This window comes from Anneissia japonica, unplaced genomic scaffold, assembly GCF_011630105.1.
Source record: "Anneissia japonica isolate Jap-2015-1 unplaced genomic scaffold, ASM1163010v1 scaffold11402_len470986_cov188, whole genome shotgun sequence".
NCBI lineage: Eukaryota > Metazoa > Echinodermata > Crinoidea > Comatulida > Comatulidae > Anneissia > Anneissia japonica.
The window spans coordinates 48,718-69,234 of record NW_022754099.1 but is presented as its reverse complement, the minus strand read 5'-3'; the positions used below and the strand labels follow the sequence as shown (position 1 = coordinate 69,234).

At 36.0% G+C, this 20,517-nt stretch overlaps 1 protein-coding gene across 1 annotated transcript in view; it reads right to left on the bottom strand.

Moving 5' to 3' along the window:
* LOC117123103 (dynein heavy chain 6, axonemal-like) overlaps nucleotides 1-20,517 on the bottom strand; it is a 46,109-nt gene that overhangs the window by 3,413 nt on the left and 22,179 nt on the right. The window contains exons 42-81 of the mRNA XM_033268935.1: nucleotides 20,016-20,078; nucleotides 19,696-19,888; nucleotides 19,316-19,442; nucleotides 18,557-18,795; nucleotides 17,799-18,077; nucleotides 17,274-17,465; nucleotides 16,160-16,347; nucleotides 15,840-15,968; nucleotides 15,193-15,501; nucleotides 14,649-14,819; nucleotides 14,382-14,549; nucleotides 13,291-13,578; nucleotides 12,865-13,026; nucleotides 12,299-12,505; nucleotides 11,873-12,054; nucleotides 11,358-11,421; nucleotides 11,090-11,215; nucleotides 10,722-10,976; nucleotides 10,504-10,635; nucleotides 9,814-9,909; nucleotides 9,560-9,700; nucleotides 9,233-9,448; nucleotides 8,674-8,792; nucleotides 8,314-8,425; nucleotides 7,786-7,907; nucleotides 7,106-7,235; nucleotides 6,810-6,924; nucleotides 6,313-6,449; nucleotides 5,884-6,200; nucleotides 5,389-5,588; nucleotides 4,999-5,292; nucleotides 4,539-4,751; nucleotides 4,134-4,344; nucleotides 3,939-4,041; nucleotides 3,243-3,458; nucleotides 2,568-2,765; nucleotides 1,987-2,180; nucleotides 1,397-1,530; nucleotides 947-1,149; nucleotides 621-834 (exon numbers count right to left, since the gene is read on the bottom strand). Of these exons, the coding sequence (XP_033124826.1) occupies nucleotides 621-834; nucleotides 947-1,149; nucleotides 1,397-1,530; nucleotides 1,987-2,180; nucleotides 2,568-2,765; nucleotides 3,243-3,458; nucleotides 3,939-4,041; nucleotides 4,134-4,344; nucleotides 4,539-4,751; nucleotides 4,999-5,292; nucleotides 5,389-5,588; nucleotides 5,884-6,200; nucleotides 6,313-6,449; nucleotides 6,810-6,924; nucleotides 7,106-7,235; nucleotides 7,786-7,907; nucleotides 8,314-8,425; nucleotides 8,674-8,792; nucleotides 9,233-9,448; nucleotides 9,560-9,700; nucleotides 9,814-9,909; nucleotides 10,504-10,635; nucleotides 10,722-10,976; nucleotides 11,090-11,215; nucleotides 11,358-11,421; nucleotides 11,873-12,054; nucleotides 12,299-12,505; nucleotides 12,865-13,026; nucleotides 13,291-13,578; nucleotides 14,382-14,549; nucleotides 14,649-14,819; nucleotides 15,193-15,501; nucleotides 15,840-15,968; nucleotides 16,160-16,347; nucleotides 17,274-17,465; nucleotides 17,799-18,077; nucleotides 18,557-18,795; nucleotides 19,316-19,442; nucleotides 19,696-19,888; nucleotides 20,016-20,078 (7,159 nt within the window). The remainder of the gene's footprint in view (nucleotides 1-620; nucleotides 835-946; nucleotides 1,150-1,396; nucleotides 1,531-1,986; nucleotides 2,181-2,567; nucleotides 2,766-3,242; nucleotides 3,459-3,938; nucleotides 4,042-4,133; nucleotides 4,345-4,538; nucleotides 4,752-4,998; nucleotides 5,293-5,388; nucleotides 5,589-5,883; nucleotides 6,201-6,312; nucleotides 6,450-6,809; nucleotides 6,925-7,105; nucleotides 7,236-7,785; nucleotides 7,908-8,313; nucleotides 8,426-8,673; nucleotides 8,793-9,232; nucleotides 9,449-9,559; nucleotides 9,701-9,813; nucleotides 9,910-10,503; nucleotides 10,636-10,721; nucleotides 10,977-11,089; nucleotides 11,216-11,357; nucleotides 11,422-11,872; nucleotides 12,055-12,298; nucleotides 12,506-12,864; nucleotides 13,027-13,290; nucleotides 13,579-14,381; nucleotides 14,550-14,648; nucleotides 14,820-15,192; nucleotides 15,502-15,839; nucleotides 15,969-16,159; nucleotides 16,348-17,273; nucleotides 17,466-17,798; nucleotides 18,078-18,556; nucleotides 18,796-19,315; nucleotides 19,443-19,695; nucleotides 19,889-20,015; nucleotides 20,079-20,517) is intronic.

The following is a 20,517-nucleotide window of genomic DNA, read 5'->3' as shown; positions in this document are numbered from 1 at the left end:
TTAAATAATAGAAGATACAACTTACAGATAAAAAAGATCAAACAATACATGAAGCAACAACATTACAAGTAAAGGGCTCTGGCATGCACACCTTGCCTGGCAGGGGAGGATCAAGCCTGTTAAGGAAGTGTACAAGCAAAGCCCCTGGTAGGGGTGCAAAGGGCGAACCTAATTGAAGCTCTAGCATCTTTGTTAACATTAAAGTTGTATTTGATTGATTTTACTGTTTAGCATGTTCAGAGATAAGCTTCTAAATCTGACACTGTCTGGTCTAGAGAAACCAGTCAGGAATGATTACCTCAAAGAGTCTAGCCTTAGGACTAATACTCACATTTAAACCACCCAGATAAATTTAATCAATCCTAATGAATGCTATAATGGTGACATTTTGTTCCTAGAATGATACATTTTCATACTGGCGAACATTTGATTAACTTCTGATACTGATGCATTCAAGACCCTCCTTCAAACTTATCTCTTTTAATCAATGATACTTATTTTTATCTTAATAGTATCAGTGACAAACAGTGTTTTTCTCACAGGTGCTATACAAATTCTGTAATTTATTATTAATATTATTATACAACTCCAAAATCATGTGTGTATTATCAACTTCTCACCTTGAGGGAAGAAGAAGGCAGATAGCCAGAATGCAGAAGGAGCTGTTCTTTTGGATTCCATATCCAGCATTTCTGTTGATGTCCCTTCACCAGTCTTCTTGCTTCCTTTCTTCTTATCAACTGTAAGTTCCTGCCAACATGCGAAGAAGTCAACTCTTTGCTGTAGATCAACTAACCATGCTCCCAGTGGCTTACAGGAAGCATACGCTACCACCTGTAATAAAATGTTGAAGAGGAATTTGTACCTCCATATTTTTCTATTTAATTTATTTCTACCTATCAGGTTTTCATATGGATATATTTACTGATCTGAAAGCATTACTTACCTTCCATAGCGTAGGAACCTTTTGGGCTAGTAACGCATAGTACATTTCCTCAAGCTGTTCTGACATCACAACTTCCCCTTTAAGAGCCTGCCGGAGGGACTTTGATGACTTGTGTATCGCCTTCAGCAGATGATCAAACCGGCCTATCTCCTGATGGAGGACTGTATCAAGAACTGACGATGTCCCATCAGCTCTTGAAGGATCTAAAATAATGATGGGAAAGAAACATATACATGCAAACATGAACAATGAAAGGCTAAATGTAATTCATTTTGTATTTATTTATTCATTCACTGATTTGTATATCAATTATCTTATGAATTATTCATTTATATATTATTTAATTAATTTAATTATGTAATTATTTATATATTTACTTATTTACTTATGCAGACTGTTTAGTGAAGAAAATAATGGGTATGCTGCATAAAACATCCGTGGGTTACACACCTTGGTCCCGAGATGCCTTAGTCTTTGGTGGTTTATCACCCTCATCATCATCATGTCCCACCACATTGGTAGGCAGCTTGTTCTGAATATCAACTAGCAACTGTTTTACCATACTGTCACTGCTCATATCCACCCTGAGTAAAAGAGTAAAAACAATATTAAAAAAACAAATGTTAAAATTCCATCAATCAATCAATCGGCTATTTTTAAGGCGAACATGTCTAACCATGGGAATATGCTTGAAGTATCACTGTCTCTAAATTACTTCTCCGGTAACCCTAAAAGAAAATATAAACAAAAATGACAAACAAAAATTTTAAAAGCAGGTGAGGGATAGAAAACCATTAATTGAAAAACCAAAATGAATAAAGATTTTCACATCAAATTTGAATTGCCTAATTAATTCAAGAGTTCTCATGATTAAGTTGAACTTCATTGTTAAGAAGAGAGGCTAGCCACAGAAAATAAGTGAGCATTCTAAATGACAGAAGCTAATAAAAGGTTCTTGCCAGCAGGTCAAAGACCTTGCATAGGCTGATAAGGAAGAAGTTGACAATGACATTGAAGAGAGCACCAACTCTCCAACTTACCCTCCAATTGAGCTGTGCCACCTTGGCTGAACACTTGCAACAATGCTGATTAGACTGCTGCCCTCTTTCTCCTGGAATGCCTTCTGCGCATTAGCGTGCATACCAAAAATATCTGGTGAGTCAATGTCAGGTAAACCATCTATGTATACCTGCACATCTTGTAAACTGTACTGCTTGGCTAAGGGGTGGTATGTCTGAAAATAAAAGAATAAACTATCACTATTAGAATAACATAGTTTTGATTGTATAGCACTTTTATAAAACATTTGCATACAATAGTGGGAACTTGTAGTTTAAAATAGTTTTTTGGGCTGTTAAAAATGTTAATTATTTCTTTGTAAAAATCCAAATCCAACTTACTTACTTACTTGGTATGTCATACTGTGGTTTCATACATACCGGCTTGAGAAAGCTTCCTGTATGGAAGTGAAACTTCGATAACAAAGTAAGTTGGATTTGGGTTTTTACAAAAAAAGAATTAATAATTGAAACGATTGAAATCCTGATGAATTGTTTTGCTAAGTTTTTGGGCTTCCGGTTACAGGATTAAGAATAATGTGATGAATTATGAGTTGTATTACCTTGCTGTCGGAGTAGAAATAACCCGGTTCCAGGGCTTCCTGACAAAAGTACTTTTTTAAGATACTTCCCAAGCATCTCCTATCCCAGTTGTCTGTGACCCTTCCTCCATAACCAACCTCTCCTATCTGATACTCCAACGCTGGCCATGGAATCATATCCTCTCTGGATAGCAGCATCTGAAGTACTTGTATAGAAACCTGCAAGAAGGAAGATGTGTTGTAAAAAAAAGGCTGGTCTCCGCTCAAACCCTCAATCTACTGTATAAGGCCTCAGCTCTTTTGCTGTATGATTTTGGATCAAATGAACAGTCAATATTAATAACAATAATAATAGTGCCAAAGATTTATATAGCACCAATTTCAAACCAATGATGAAACGCGCTGAGCGTTATTACCCTTTGTCACTGGATAACATTCAACGGCAAACCAGCGCAAAGTGTAACATTCTCTGCTACCAGGAGTATACCTAGTTGTGTGTGTGTACTCAAGCAACAAAACTAGTATAAATTCTCATTTATACTAATGGGTAGAGAGAGACAAGCGTAGATAAAGTGCCTTGCCCTAGGACAAAAGCGACTTGCACAGTGAGAGTTTCGAACCCTGAACTCAATGATAGGAGTCTAAGCCATAACTGATGCACCAACTACAATTTAATTTATTCAAGTATTTACTTACATGTAAATCAGATATAGTGAATTCATAGGGAATGTTCCAACCAAGCGTTCCATACTTTTTCCTCTCGTGGACAACAGCGTTGAAGAAACACAGACCAAAGAGAAGATTCTTCCAGCTCTTGCTTGGGCTGCCATCATCCCATAAAGCCTCATTCAGACTGCTGGTGAGGGAGCGCTGCAGATTACCTTTCAAGCCATGTGGGGACTCAACAGTCATCTAAAGCAAAGAAATAAATTGCATGTAGAATACCACGGCAGATGTATTGTAAAGTAGAAAGCATTAAAAACGTACTGTGAATCAGTAATCAAGTCTTCGGAAAGTTGAGGGTGTTTCTTAAAAATTGGCACAATCTCCAATACTGTCGCGAACAAGCAAAAATCTCCCACAAACTTGTGATGACTGCATATTTTTACTACTGTATTACCAACTGTCTCCCTAAATTCAGCTGCCATGCACAGCAATTTGCAATTATATATATTAAGAAAGATCATTAGACCAGACTTCCTGGAAGATGCTTCTCCCAACATTGTACTGTGGAATATTAATTAAGAATATTAAGCACTGAGGAATGTAAGTGATTAATTGATTAAAAAAACGTAAATTTGTTATTGTTGTTTGTTCAGACAATAGCCCTTGATGGCTCAAGTTTCAATACAGTAATTGAATCATGAATTTTGAAGTACAAAGTTTGTTTACCTTTAATCCAACCTGAAGAATGGAGACCGGAAAAGATGGATCTGGTTTTGAGCTGAGCCACAAACGGAACTGAGGATCTACATCAGCGTGTGGTTTATTGAATCTAGAAATAGGAAAAAAGAGAGATCAACAATCAGGAAAATAATAACTTGAGCTACTGAGGGATACACAGATTGTTCAAAAAGTTTCACCTACCCTTCAACAATAGCCTGGAGCCTCGGCATGAAAGAGGCTGCAAGATGGCAGTTCTGCAGGAACACCCAACGACCTTTCAAGATCTGTGCCTTAGCAATCAATTCCTCAGCCTTAGGTCCCTGTCCTCGTCCAAGCGAGATCATATCCAAATGTAATGTGCTGCCACGTTGGTCCTTAGCAAAGCGCATCAGTTCAACTGTTGGGTCCACACCTGGAAAGGAAGATAAAAAGGACAGGTAACAAAGGTGTGTCGAGCTGTGAAAGCAATTGGCAGCAGAGAGATCAATGGAGGAGCTGCATAGAAACATATTTTACTCATAAACAGACTGGAGCAGACTTCACATAGTTCTATCCGGTAATTGGTGAGTCCAGTTGTGAAACAAAGAAAACAAGGATGTTCTTTACCTGGTGACAAGATGAATATCAGAGGATGCTTAGCACTTGATTCATCAAATACTTCCTTAAGATCCAGACCACCTCTTGCCAGGTACTCTGCTCCCATTAGCTCCTTGATGTAAGATTTCACACTTGTTATCTGGCATTCTGGTTTCAGTACTTTAATCATAATTATTCGCTCAAATAGCTTTAAATTTTCCCAGCGGAAGAAGGTTGACTCTTCTATTTACAAAAATATAGGTAAAATGTTTACTGGAATACATACATAACATAGCTTAACCAAATTTACAAAATCTAAATTTATGTATTAATTATTTTCATATATATAATATAAATATATAATGGAATAAACACATTTCAAATGTAAATAAAGAACAGATAAACTATAAATAAACAGAATGCTATTATTTTTTATTTGAGAGTAGTGTAAAACATAAAAATCATAAAACCTTAGAAATATGCTTCATACCTGAGGTCCCAGCAGGTTCATCTATGAGATAGAATGGATCCTCTGAGCGTACAAACATCTCCCACTGCTTGATGTTATTTACAATGCTGTGACACAACCCTTGGAACCCATTCAGTGTCATCGACAAATACTGGCATTGCTTCCAACAGCTCTCAGAGATCCATTTTGGAGGCTTTGATGTCACATGACCGCTTACATTAATTGTGCTGCGGACAGATGATGCAGACGATCCCCGAGAACCTGGAGGTCTTTTGACCCCAGCCTCTGCTTCCAGTCTTTGCATGGCAGTCAATCCTGGAAAAGAAGAATTCAAAATTTAGGTATATAACATCTAAAAACACAAAATACCCACAATTAACAGATGTTAAAAATCATAACTGCATCAATTACCATCATGTTTTTGAAGTTGTTCTGCAGTCGCAAGTTCTGCCAGGACATTGGTTTGCAGGAATGTTTGCCATTCTGTGTCAGATATAGCATGGTCAACAGGTTGCTCTTCTGTTGTCCATGTTCCAACTCTTTTGATACTGCTACACAGCAAGAATGAGAACACAAGCTGGTGTTTAACAAACAAGGCCTTGGAGACAACTCTGAAAGAAGGACAGAGGAAAAGATTATTCATTTTGTTAAATTTTTATTTTTATTTTATTCAACTTTAACAGGCAAGAACAGAACAGATAAGACGATAAGACGGTGTAGCATCCTCAAGCACTCATATGAATTTGTCGCTTGATAGTCATTCAAGACTGTGTATGCGAAGCTTTAATGTAAATGGCTGTCACACAAACAAGGTATGCAGCATTTCTGTTTATATGCACATGTGTAGAGGTAGGGTAAGGTTTCACATGGTTGTATATAAATAAGGCATTTGCCTTGTCAAATTACCTATAAATGCTTTTTGTGAGATGTGACACCATGTTCTGGAGATGTTTCTCCAAATCAAATTCACTTCTTTCACCAGTTTGGATCCTCTCAGACAGGTTTCTTGAAAGGTCTGGGCTACTTCTTGCACTGGAAGGTCTAAGACGCCCTGCAAGAGCTTGTCTACTACCACTGGATGGTCTGCTTGAGATCTGAGACTTGGTCTGACTTATACAAGTGCAGAACATCTCTTGGAACCAGGGTAATGAGAACTGGTACATAACATCAATGCTGGCGAGATCTGCCAACACAAAGTAGAGAATGGCACCTCTTGTTGCAACCTGATAAAAAAAAATATGCACATTAAATTAACAGTAAGTAATAAAGTGCTAAGGCATCATCTACAAAAAAAAATTAAATTACAGACTGGAAATGCTACAGAAAAAAACTTACTGAAATATATTTTTTCCTTGCATGGTCCAGCTCTTTCTGAGTAATTTCAGACTGCAGTAACCGCTGGTGGATCTCTTCTGACATCTTTTTGCTCATCTCCAGAGTCTCCACAAGGTCTTGGTCATCTAGAATGTGACCTGATGTACAACAAATTATAATAATTACAAAAACAATTTTAAAATCAACAATTATTTTCTAAAATATATTGTACTTATAAACCATCTTATTACCCAAAACATTAGTGATGTCAACAGTCTATAAGTGAGATACACATCCAAATAAATACATGCCAAGCTCTATTTCACAGAATTTACCTAAAAAATAATGGAATTATCTTTCCCAGTACTCGTACACAACAAAACCAAATATTCTAACTTCTTTCACTTCGGTTAGTATGTCAGAACATAGGAAGCGATAGCTAACCAGTGAGTATTTTTTTGAACCTAGTTTGAAACTTGGCATATACCTATTAAGTTTTAACAAAATACACTACTTACCTTGTGACTTCTGTAAGAGGCTTAGAGATCTGTCCTCAAGGTCTCTTAACTCCTTGGTATCATTAGCAATGCTTTCAAGTAACTCACCCCTTTGCCTCTCAAGTAACGGTTGCTCCTGTTAAAGAAACACCAATTGTCATCCAGTTAATTATAATCAGCAAAGCTTTCTCATCTATAAAATACTGATGCAAGAGAGCTATGTCAGCCGAAAGGAAAATAGAGATAAACCTGCAATGAAGATGCCAATGGGGGCAGCACCGTTAAAGAACCTTAATTATGTCAAACTTTGTGATTACCTGTTGAACAACAGTTGAGAGAAGCTGATCTTGTAGCCCTTCAAATGTAACAGTGAAGTTGATGAGTCCGACTTTAATGCAAACAGCTGGTAGGAAGTGAGGGTTTGGCAGACCGCAGCACATGTATAATCTGAAATTCAAAACCATTATTTAAATTATATACATCACTGTGAAGAGGCAGTGCTCAAATCTAAAAAAAAACCCTTAAAAATTAAATTACATTACTAAATTTTTTTTAATCAAATAGGTTATCTAATTCAGTTTTGACTGGTTTAACAAACTTTTTACTATGGCAGAAAAAATGTTGCTTAAATGAGAAAATAAAATTATATTTTCTTTTTTTCCCTTCCTTCTTTTGCAACTCTTTTAAAAAAAATCAAATTTGCTAAACAAGGTAAAAATTAAGCCATTAAAATGCAAATCTAATATATAAATTACACACATCTATCATTATGTTGATTGCCTGGATAACATTCCCTCTCTTGCTACCCTCTCTCTGATCAGTTAGATCTCTAGGGAATGAGGACTACTGTTAGGCGGATGGTCCGAACATGACACCCTGTGTCGGGCTGTTCTATCTTATTCAAAGGAGTGTTCTGTTTTGAAAATAACAGCAATTAGTTGGTTTATCCACGTAAGTATTCACAAAATAGACTTGGTGGATAATCAGCATAAATTACCTGAAATTATGATTATACTCAATCTCTGTGTCGCCCATCTTAATAACATCTTGTCCTCCTTGTTTGATAAGCTGTTTGTTTAAAATGGGTGCCAAGGCTGGATCCAAACTCTCACCAATCTCCTTTATCATGAAAAAAAAATTTATCTTAATTGCAGTATAATGTAAACATTAAGAAAGTCTCAGAAACAAGTGATATATTTATTGTAAATCTTAAAGCATATGTAAATTAATTTGTATTCTGGATTCTGTTTTGTTGTTCTGGAAAAATGCTTCATTGATTCTTTATTGATTAATTAACTGTCAATCGAGACAAGTCAGATGAGATGTTCTTCTGGTCATCTTGCATACTAATTAGTAAGAAATATGATGTGTACGGATTGAGGTGCAGTGAAATGGGCGATTCCATTATTGTTGACAGGTAAGTTCCTCATAGGAATATTTGATATTTATCTGTGTAACCAGGTATTCACAAAATAGTTGCCATACACCAGATTAATTTCTTTTAAAGAAAATTTCTTAAACTTACTTCAAGCAATACAGGTTCTCCAATCTGCACTGCTCGTTCAATGACCCTCATGTAGTTGGGGTCAGTCATTTGAACTTTCCTCAGTCGACCTCCTTCCATCTCAGCTATCCACCTGAAATTAGTTTACAAGAAACTTGAAAAGGCCACCAATTTTAGAAATGGTTTAGCATATATTTTTGAGAAGTTCTGTCAATTAAAAATTAATAATTAAGTACTTCACATCATTATAAGATAATCATACACAATTATGAAAACAATCAATGAAGTTTTAAACTGTTTGGTTTACTGTGTTTCATGCTTGAATAATATGTTTGATGTCTATTAAATTAAGAAAATAGAAATATTATTTGTCATACTGACCGTGCTCCCTGCCCTTGAGGATCAATGAGAAGTGGCCAACGATGACCAAACTTAACGAAAATAGCATTTTCTTCCGAGTACTTGTCTCTTGGTAGGCCCTCATTATGCCACTGTTGAACCTGGTAAATTAAAAAAATAATAAAAAAAGAGTGGGGTGAGTCAGCTTTTGAGAGTGTAGAGTTGGCTTTTAATATTTTAACATGGTATACATTAACAATTTTTGTCATATGTTTTGCTAAAAAAACACATACATTATAAAAATATATTTTATTCATTTATTTATTTATTTACAAACATATTTTACATGGAACATTTTCATAAAAATTATGTTCTAACAAATGGTCCATTAAATAAATATGAATCTAATAATTATAAATAATAAAAAGAAATATTTGATGAACAAAAGAGTATTTATGTCTGTGTCTAGGTCTAAAAGTATCAATCATAAATCAATTTTTTATTTTTCACTCATACCCTACAATCTATTCTTTGAGTTATTATTAAAACAATATATTACAACAGCAACAATAAGATTTATAAAAATATCATAAATCCTTACCACATTTGCTTCTGTCAATGTTTCAATCAATGAGAACTTTTGGGATATTGGTATATCGCCTTTCTTGCACAGTTCATACCAGTAGTTACCCATTTCTCGTCTATAGGGGGCAGTAAACACACCAAGGTAGATGATGGATGCTGTTGAAACAAGCGTATCGCCAACAATACCTTCCAATCGGAAGTTCAGATCGTCCATAGATTCTGCCCATCGAATCTAATTTTAAAGGAAAACAATTACTTTAGTATCTCGTTCTCTTCTATGGCAAATAAATAATATAAAAATGATTGATTGCCTATAAATATATAATTATATTTAAACTCTTACCTTCTCATCTGCTAGAGCAGTGAGTAAGACAGATGCCCTCTGCAGTCTGAGCGTTGTTAGTACTTTGCGTTCTTGTAGCATTTCCCTTTGATTGACACTGTCGTCATATTGTTTCTGTAGCTCACTTAGGTGCATTTCAATCTAAACAAATTTAAAGTTAAAGATATTAATAATGTAACATAGAAACTATATCAGAGAATATTAGTCAATAGTTTATGTATATATATGTACGTAAGATCTTTGGAGTGACTAACCATAGCTAGGCTGTCTTGTTTCTCTTTTAGGCTCTCTTGGGCAAGGCTAAGTGCTTCCTTGGCTTCCTCCACTCGACGCTGTTTTGGCTTCACCATCTACGATGAAGTAAAAATATGTTATATTATAATAAGTGGTTTTGGCGCAGCAGGAATTGTTTGGTTTCTGAACCTCGAGGTGGGGGAGGGGGGTTTACTCGCTGTGCATTTCGCTTGTGTCCTTGAGCAAGGCACTTTATCTGCTTTGCTCCTCTCCACCCAGGAGTATAAATGGGTTCCGGAGGAGGTTCAGGTGCAAAATGCACTGATATATTTCATGTGGCAAACTATGGAATTTCCCCCATAGGCACGTTCTAATAACTGGGTTAATAAAATGGAAAAAACGCTCTGAGACCTATCTGTAAAGCACTATATAAAAACATACATAATATTATTAAATTATATAATGATGATACAGTAATAACAATAATGATGTTGATATTGGATATTTTATTGGATTTTTTCCCTAAAAACATGTAGTACAATATACAACAATGGTACATTTTAATACAACAAACTAAATGAGGGGGCAAGAACACAAAAAGCAAACTTAATCACTAAACTAAAAGTGATGGAGTCATATATTGTGATAATGATATATGGTTGATGAAGAGAAGGAAATGAATATGGTTTGATACAATACAATGTTCATACCTTACAAACATCAAGATAGTGTTGAAGGGCCAACACCCACTGGCAAATGGATTTACAGGCATGAGACACTTGGCCTACTTTCTCAGGTTCAAAATTTGGCATCGATGTGAACTTTTTTAGTCTGGCAAATATCTATACAAAAAAGATTAGTTGTCAATTTTTGTTAAAAATAAAAAGTAATTTAAGAAATTAATCAAACCGCTAAAAAAATGACTTACTTTGTCGGTGACCATACTCTTGTCATAATTAACAAGTTTTTTGAGGAAACCTTGATCTGCTAGAAGATGTTTTGCTGTGCTCCACTCTGGTTTATGTTTCATCAGAACGCAGACGGCACCCATTACATGCATGACAAGATCTGGGGGATTGGTGTACACACGGATCTCAGAGATATCTGACTTGTCCAAGGCATCCAGGGCTGCTACAGCCTCTTGGAGGGCTGGAATGACTGATTCCAAGTCCCTTTGTGCTTGCTGGGAAAAGGATAGGATATAACAAATGTGATGAAGATTTGGCTATAGTAACAGTAATTTATTACAAGAATTGTTGGATGAATCCATAACTCAGACTTATTTTATTAACTTACATCTGCATAATCTTGAACCATTTGTGTTTCTTGCTTCATCACCGTCTCCTCTTTGACAACAATTTCTCTTACTTGATCTACTGCTGCCTGGTCAACTTTTAGCTGCTCTAATAAGATCTCTGTATCCTATCAAAATTATGGAAAAATTCAGATGAAATAATTAGCATTGTGACCAAAATTGCTTGTCTTCGTAAATATAGACAAATTGTTAAAAGGGATATTTTATACCTGATGCATACAAGATAAAATGTTACAAAAGGTTGTGTACTATGGATAATTTAGCAAATCCCGCTACATCAGAAAATGAGCATTTATGTAAAATTAGCATGTTCCTGTGTGTATACCAATGTAAGAACTGACTTTGCAAAACACTCCAAAGATACTTAACATAGCACCATATAAATATCACCATCATCACAGCCATATAAATATCACCATCATCACAGCCATATAAATATCACCATCATCACCCCCATTTAAATATCACCATCATCACAGCCATATAAATATCACCATCATCACCACCATATACTGTAAATATCACCATCATCACAGCCATATAAATATCACCATCATTACAGCCATATAAATATCACCAACATCACAGCCACATAAATATCACCATCATCCCCACCATTTTAAATAGCCATCACAATATCATCACCATCATCACTGCTGCCACCACAACCACCCACATTACTATCATCATTGTCACCATCATCGTAATCATCACATCGCATTATCATCCCCCACCCCCCACCATCGTCATCTTTAGTGACTTACTTATTATCCAGAAACTTCTGTTTGGTTTCTTTCAGTGTCTTTGTGTACAGTTGTATAAGATCCAAGTAACTACTAGGTGTCGTGTAGAAATGACGGTTCAATTCCAGCTTAAACTGGTTGGCTTTTGTCTCCACATTATTATGAATATCAACACATGCTTTAGCTATGCTATCCTTCAAAAGCTGAAAAAAAAGAAATGTTTTTAATAACAATAATAATGATAATAATAATAATAATAATAATAATCTAAAGCCTGGCACACCTTGTATTAACCTTAAATTCCGTAAAGCTCACAAAATGACAAGGCACATGCAACAATCATCATTTGGCATCGCATCACAAAAAGCAAACCTTTATAAGACACAGTGTGTGCCCAGCTTACTACACACTACAAGTATATAAAGAAGTTGAAGAATATGCACTTACAGGTATGTCTTGTAGCCCGTTGATGCCGTCAAACTGAATATGACCAAGATACACTTGAGCGACTTTCAACATGGCTTCCTCTCCCCACTTATCAAACCAATCCAACGTACAGCAATTGATCAGAGAAGGGTACATTCTGCACCTCTGGCGGAACGTATTGCCGGCTGGACTAGTTGCTATTACCACATGTAGGTTACGCCTCACACGCTAAAAAAAAAACAATTGTACCAAGAGTTAACATAAAGCATAATAATTAAAAATAATCTTTACAATATAATAATATTCTGAAAATTCCTAAGTTGTAAAGTTAGACAGCTGAAACCAAAGGAATATTGTTATTCTTGAGTTTTGCCTTTGTTTGTGTGACTGGGCTACATTTAATCATATAAGCCTAATACAACATCAGGCCTGCTCCCAGAGAGAAAAAGAAGATTAAAATGTCTCACTCCCTATTAAAGAAACCAAGTATTTGCCACTAAACAGACCACAATAGAAGCTACAATATCAAAGTATGTCTGGAGAAGCTTTGGTTTAAAGAAACATAAATCACATTATGTGCAGACTACCTGGATAAAGTACTGATACATTGCATCTCTGGTGTCAGGAATCTCAGCTTCTGCTGCGACCCTCTTCAGTTCCATTGAAATAGATTCCATATCATCATTATCAAAGAGATCCGGAACCTCACCAGAGTTCAGGATGCAACTGATATCCTCTAAGAAGGTTTCCTGTTAAAGAGACAGACATTCATTATTTGTCCTTCGGTCATGCTGGATACAAGCAAACACTGAAAATGTTAGATGCACAATCCTCAAAGCTGACAAATAAATATGAAGACAAAGAGAGAAATAGAATAAATTGTGCCAAAACATATTTAAAAGGGATATCTACATAAAAAAAAATTTAACAAAACTGTAAGAAAAAAAAAAGAATTTTTTCTGCATTTCCAGGTATATTAATTCATTTGAAATTAATTCATTTGAAATACCAACCATAACTATATCACTATCAGTCATGAGGAATACAGTGTTCAAACCCTGTAGGCCTGCCTTCCAGAATCCTTTCTTCAAGTCTTCCTTATAATCGCTGATGTTGTAAGTTCGTGTGAGATTCAGGCGGAAGAGCTCACAGCCTGAGATGAGGCAGGCTAGCTGGACAGTTGTGGACTTCCCTGTGCCATCCATCCCAACAAGAAGCATGTGACCTCCAGGTTGTCGGAACACTCTGGCTGCTCTTACTATGTGCTCAACTGCTTCCTTGAAAAAGACAATCTGAGTGCCCTGGAAATGTTCATGATAAGAAAATTAATGCTAATACTGTGAAGGGTTGGTAAGTGGAAAGCTCAGCATTTACATTTTGATCTCTCAAACTTTAGGTTGAAGGTTTGAATCTCTTACTATGTATTTTGTTTTTTGTTATTATGCAAAGCACTTTTACTATGGTTGTCATGCTCTACCAATGTGTAATATTAGGTAGCAGGAAGGTTTGAAGTGCTGATTGCTAAGCAGCAATATTTAGCAATATTATGGAATTATCACCCAGGGAGCTGAGTATGAGTTCCATAGGTGTTTGATCCAATGGCAGTTGAGGTTCCGCTTCTCAACCCTGAGATCAAAGGTTCGATCCCTCGCTGTGTATTTCGCTTGTGTCCTTAGGAAAGGCACTTTACCTACAGTTGTTTCTCTGATAATGATATTGATATATATTTCTCTCCACCCAGGAGTACATGTGAGTACCTGGTAGGTTCAAACACAAACATGCATTGATTACAAGCTGTAACATATGGAATTCTCCCCAGGGAGCTGAATATGTGTTCCATTATGTGCTTGATCCAATAACCAGAGGTAATAATGTTAAGCGCACAGAAGTCTTTACAATATGAGCTATATAAGTCGCCCATTAATAATGTGATGCGCAGAGATGTCTCCTTGACATAGTGATATTCTGCGTACCAATTAGTAGCTGAGTATGAACTCATGGCCCTTGTTTATAAAGAACTAGAATGAGTGATGATGTTGAAGACAATGTTAATGATGATGATGATAATTGTTCTTTAAAAATAAATTCACTAATTGTCTTTTACCTGGGAAGTGCCAAAGTTCATTCGTACTAAGTAATCTTCAAGGACTTGCACGGTGCGACTTGGATCAGGCATGGCACGATAAATACGCTCAGCTGAGGGTGCATTCACGTCCATAAAGTCTCCAAACATTAAGGGTTTGGCAAAGAGCTGTTCAGCTGACCACTTAAGCTGGTGAAAAAAATGATTTAATGATATAATTTCTTGAATATTATATTTCATTATCAAATTTGGAGCAGCTGATACTTGACTACTAATACTTGACCTTACTTTAAAGTGGTTGTGAAGGTCATCTTCTAAAAAGCTGAAGAACATCATACGGTCATCAACATCCATCAATCTGTCATGAAATACCCTGGTAGCCTCATGGGCAAGTAACTGACCAGCTGACTCCATAGATGTGACCACTGTCTTGTCTGCCTGTAGCAAGCCTTGAATGACCTAGAAAGTAAAAATAATTTTAGTTCATTTAATATCGAAGTTCAACAATAGCCATGTTGTTGTGAAAATTGCTACAAGTGATAAGCATTATAAATTGTGACTCTTCAATAAGGTTAAATAATAAAGTAATATAATATGTATATAAAAACAAAAAAAAACAAATAACATTTATAATGCATTGAAAATGTAACAGCCTGTGTTCCTTGTCTTGTCAGAAGCTGAGATATAGTGTGTTGTCATACAAGACTTTTTTGTGTATGAATAAAATATTGTAACAATTTTGGATTACTACCTAAATAACCAGGTCAGGTCAAGTACTTCTGAAATCGACTTATAGATCTGTAACCAAAAAAATATTAGAGAGCTACTGCACCTTGGATAGGTCTCTCAAGTTGAATGTGTAGTGGGTTTTAGCAGGAGTTGGTAGTAAATTCAAACACATCTTATAGTAGATAGCTATGGAAGCAGACACCATTGGGTTCAGTAACTCCTTCACCTCTGGCAGGAAATCCTGGTTTTCAACAAACCTACCAAGTTGAACTTGATAGATGTGCTGGAGAGACTTAATGGATGGTTGTGGTAGGCTAAGCAGGCTGAAGTACTTTAGCAGTCGTGGGCTGATCGTTTGTCGGCCACCTCCAGGCGGTGCACAAGCACCAATTAGCGTTACATCAAGTATATCCTACAAGAAAATCAAATAGTAAAAAAACTTGTTAGCAGTATTTGTGGTTGGTGGGCTTCAAATACTGTGGTCATTTCAATGAATCTCTGCAATTTCATGTGTTACCTTATAAGCAATTCACTCTCTAAAGCCATCACACACTATGCCAACATTCGCAGCCAATGTAATTGCTTTAGACCGCAGGACGACAATGTGTCGTGCGACAGATCGTTTTCAATAACAATTGCTTTACTGCCATCAATTGACAGTGAATAAGTCTTCCGAAAATGTTTGGCATGTTTATGTCTTTTAATAAGACATTTACTTTTGTTCAAAGCACCAAAAAACCTTTATCTTACCTTCCAAAGAAGTTTCTTTGTATCGTAGAATCCACCAAATTCCAAGAATTGACGAATAAGCTCCAGAGGTGGTTGAGCGCCAAACTCTTCTGGTGCTGGCAGATTAAGGTCATCCACAAACACTATTAACTGCAAACACAACAGCATATATTAATGGGTGAAAATATTAGGTTATTAAAGGAGATGGTGATTACTATATTGTACAATGTTACTTGCATTAATATCATGCTAGGTGTGAAATAGCGGTTAATTGAATTGATTTTAAAGCCTTTAGCACCAAACTTTCTAAAAGACGAGAGACAGAGGTCCTCCTGCTTTACCCTTTTTCCTCGTGGGGCAACCATCATATTCTTGCCCTTTTTGATCAGTTTATGTTGTATCTGGGCCTGGATTCGATCAGCTTTGGTCTGGGCACTTAGCTGCAGAGTGGTGGATACAATTGCTTCAGCCATCTCACGACTTGGCCCTCCTACTCCCATTTCCAACATTGACTTTAACTGCACCTCACCTAAAATGATTATAATGAATATAAACTTGGCGATTATGAGTTTATCCAGGTGGTTACAAAGTAGATTTACAAATTTATTTAAAATTATATAATCTGCTCTTCATATAACAGAATAAGAATAATTTAAGCAAAACAATAAAGATTTAAGAGATTTTTTTGTTTTACTTTTGAATTGTAAATTTATACAGGATTGTAAATTTTATGCAATGCAGGTATTTAAATTATGTTAAAATGAATGATGTATATTATTTTTTTTCTATTCTGGACATTCATATTTTTTCTTTGGAAAAAATATTATAATTTATTGTTTGTGTCTATATAGAAATTTGCAAATAAAAAACATTCATGTTTATATAAATAAACAATAAATAATTACAACTATTCTCAAGATTTCTACATAGTTAAGAAGCAACAAAACCATAATAACATAATCAAAGATCACAAGGCAGAAATATCTACAAACTAAAAGCAAGATAAACAGAGATATAATGTGGTAGTAGTAGTTTTACCCAGCATTCATTAGTCTCTCATCTGCTTTTGGAAAAATGAAATACAAAATTCAATTATGAAAACGACAGTAAAAAATATATATGATTTTTACCAATCTTTACAATGTACTGTTCTTTAAAGACAGTGGCAGATTCAGACTTTTTGTCGAGGTGGCAGGAGTGGCAATTTGAGTACTTTGGTCTGAAGGGGCAGAAAATAGGAATGTTATGGAGTGCTCCCTTACCAATTGTGAAGGTCCAGAGGGCTTCCTCAGGAAGTTTCACAGTTTAGCCATTGTATTATCATATCTATATGACTTCACACTTGGTAAATAATTCTTTGGCTACTGCCGGGGGAGAAGGGAGGAGCGTGCACCTCCAGTGCAACCCCAGGATCCGACACTGAAAGAAGTCTGATCTGAATGCTGATGGTATTACCTGTTTGAAAGTCATCATCTCCAAGGAAGCCAGAGGTAAGTGAAGCGATGTTGGACAGAACACTGGTGCCTCGCTCCGAGTACTGCAGAACCTCACCAAGGATTGTCCCGTGCTCAGTGGACGCACCACGTGATCTGGCCAAACGCTTCAATACATGGGTCACTACTGCTGATTTACCAACACCAGAATCACCTTATATGGAGAAATGAGACAAAACAAATGTAAGTTCCTTGTTTAAAGTGTTGCTTGTACATTTAAAAAAATGTCCATTAGTGGTATCCAACATCCGACACAATTTCATGTACGGTAAAGGGAAAATGAGGCCTATATACATAATGCTTATAGTATTTGTTAAATATGTCACCTGGATTCGACTATTCCATTATTTTTTTTAATAAGTTCCAAAAAGTAAACTGGTTTATATTGCTTACTTCAGGAAATTATTCAAGGTAGTTTCTCGAAATACATGGTAGTTATATTTTCTTTACAATTTCTCAAAAGTTTCCCATTTTGTAGATAACCTACCTGTTATCAAGACAGGATGTTTGTTGAGCAACAAAAGACTAGTGAGAAATGAGTAACGTATTGTGTCCACAGTCGTCACCAGCTCCCCCTCCTCCAATTGCACCTTCTGGCTTACTTGGGCAGGTAAGCCCATTTGTTCCCCGAGAGATACATGTGCCACACCCTTGTCAATCAGCGACTTAGTGCTGGGCACTAGGACATCCCAGCTTACAAATTTACCATTCTCCATGTTGACAAAATAATTGAAGATGGTCCTGCTACCCGAGGGAAGGCGAACACCTGGGAAAGAAATTGATGACATGGATGCATATTGTTATACAGGCAACAAATTGGCATACAGGTAAATATTGGTAAACTGGGAGATCAAAAATAGGACAGCAAATATATGGCATGTTTCGGAGCAGAAAAATAGTGATAATTTAAAATGGATTTGCTAGCATTGGCTAAAATAAATAACTAATTCAAATTATTCACACTACATGAAAAAGATTGAGTAGGCCTACTATAAAGGTGCTGTACAGCAAAATAATAAATTGGTGTATCCTGATAATCATTCACAAAACAGCCTTGACAAATTTACACAATAATTTTCTACTATATGGGAATATTTAAGCAGTTTAAAGAGAACATCACCACAGCAACTGGAACCACATTGCATCCTACCCTTGGATGGAGGACAGAACACGATGGATAGATGGTCACATTTATTACTATCTATTATTCATTGGTAATATTCTACATCACTTCAAGCAACTCACCCAGTGGGGGCTCAATATCAAACGTATCTCTCACAAGACCATCAAAGTCATAAGCAATGTTACTCTCAACCGTCACCTTACGGTTAGATGTTTTGCTACCAAGGTTGATTCCTCCATCATCATCCGCATCATCGACACGTTTCAGGTTGCCACCGACAGACCAGGTAAAACAGAACACAAACAGTTTGCCGAGCAATGTAGGTAACTGATCCGGGCTTTTGTTCATGTACCATTCTTTTCTAATTTTATTTTGATAAACAAAAAATTGAAATCAATCAACACTGGCAGAGAGTAGTGAAGATGATTCAAAGAGCAGACTACTAAAAGGAGATAACAGATGCTTCATTCCTTTGTGAGTCTTAAGTGCAACCAATTATGAACACCATATTTGGCAAGCTGGTTTGCTTTTACTCATTTATTTCATATTTTTTTTTATGATTAAGGTTTGGTCGCTATAGCCATTTTGTCTACAGTAAACTTTATGCACCATCAGCCTATTTGATGATTACTTGAGCATTGTCAATGTATACTATTATTATTATTATTATTATTATTATTATTATTATTATTATATTGTTACACTGACAAAATACACCAATAAATAGTGCTTCCTAAAGTTAAAATATATTAGAAAAAAGGGTGATTAGAATGAATTGAGCCCAGAGAACTAGGGATGTAATTAGGACACCTAAACCACTTTTCCACTATGCACTTTTATATTAAACACAGTGTTATCAGGCTAGTATTGAACTATCTTACCCAGATTTGATTGACCCAGCATCAGAGTCATGTGAACTACTAGTAAGCTTACTTCCTGTCTTTCTAAAACCAAGTCTGGATGAATGGCCTGACTGTTGTCTGCTATCACCAGATCTCTCAGTAGCGTCTAAATAGTCAAACAGGTAATGAAATATTCTAATATTGTGTATATTCTACTTGTTTAGTAGTTGTTTTATATCATAAAGTGTATGCCTTTACACCATTGGAAATCAAATTTTCCTCATGTTGTATTTTAATGTATTTATAATCTTTTATTAAATAACTTTGTATTTTGAATGACAAATCAATCAATCAATGGAATTTGACATCAAATTATTATTGTATTCGTTCACAATCAACTTACCAAACTATTTTCTTACCTCTCTTACCGTATCCACCATTTTTCCCCATAAAATTAACGAAAGCAGATAGCAAGTGGCATAGCATAGAGATGATGTTCATGTCCGTAGCAGGTACATGTTGCTGTTTGGCATGTGCATGTACAAAGTCTAGTCCTCGATCAACGCTTCTTTCAAACAGGGCATGTAGATGCTTCTTACCACTCTCAGGAAACTGAAGATCACAAAGAGAAATATTGTTTTACTTACTATTTATGTTTTTAAATTCTCTTCCTAAAAATTACTGTACATCTCAACAATAAATACTTAAACTACATAAATGAGTGGAAAAAATAACTTACTTCTTTTGGTAGCTTAGAAATCCATGTTTTTACATATGGCTTCCATCCCAAGTCAACTGGGTCCTGCATGAAAAATATACCACTTATAGTATGAAACACAAAAATACTGTATACAGAAATAGGTAGCATGATGATGGTTATTATTATTATTATTAAGATGATGAACAATGTTTTTATTGAATGATGCTCATAGTAGTGATGATGGTCATACTAAATCCTTTGCGAGCCACTGGGGCTCATAGGGCTGGAGCTTATCCCCAGTTTCTGTAGTGTGAAGCGGATGAGAGTTGTACTCCCCTGGACGGGACACTGTCCATCGCAGGTTAGTCCCCAGCAGATTGCTGGTACCCATTAATACAGCTGTGTGGACTGAAGCAATGTAGCTAAAGTGCCTTGCCCAAGGACACTAGCGAATCTGCACAGCGGAGACTCGAAACCCCGACCTTACAATTGAAAGATTGAAAGATGATGGTCATAAGATGATCATAAAGACAATGATGAT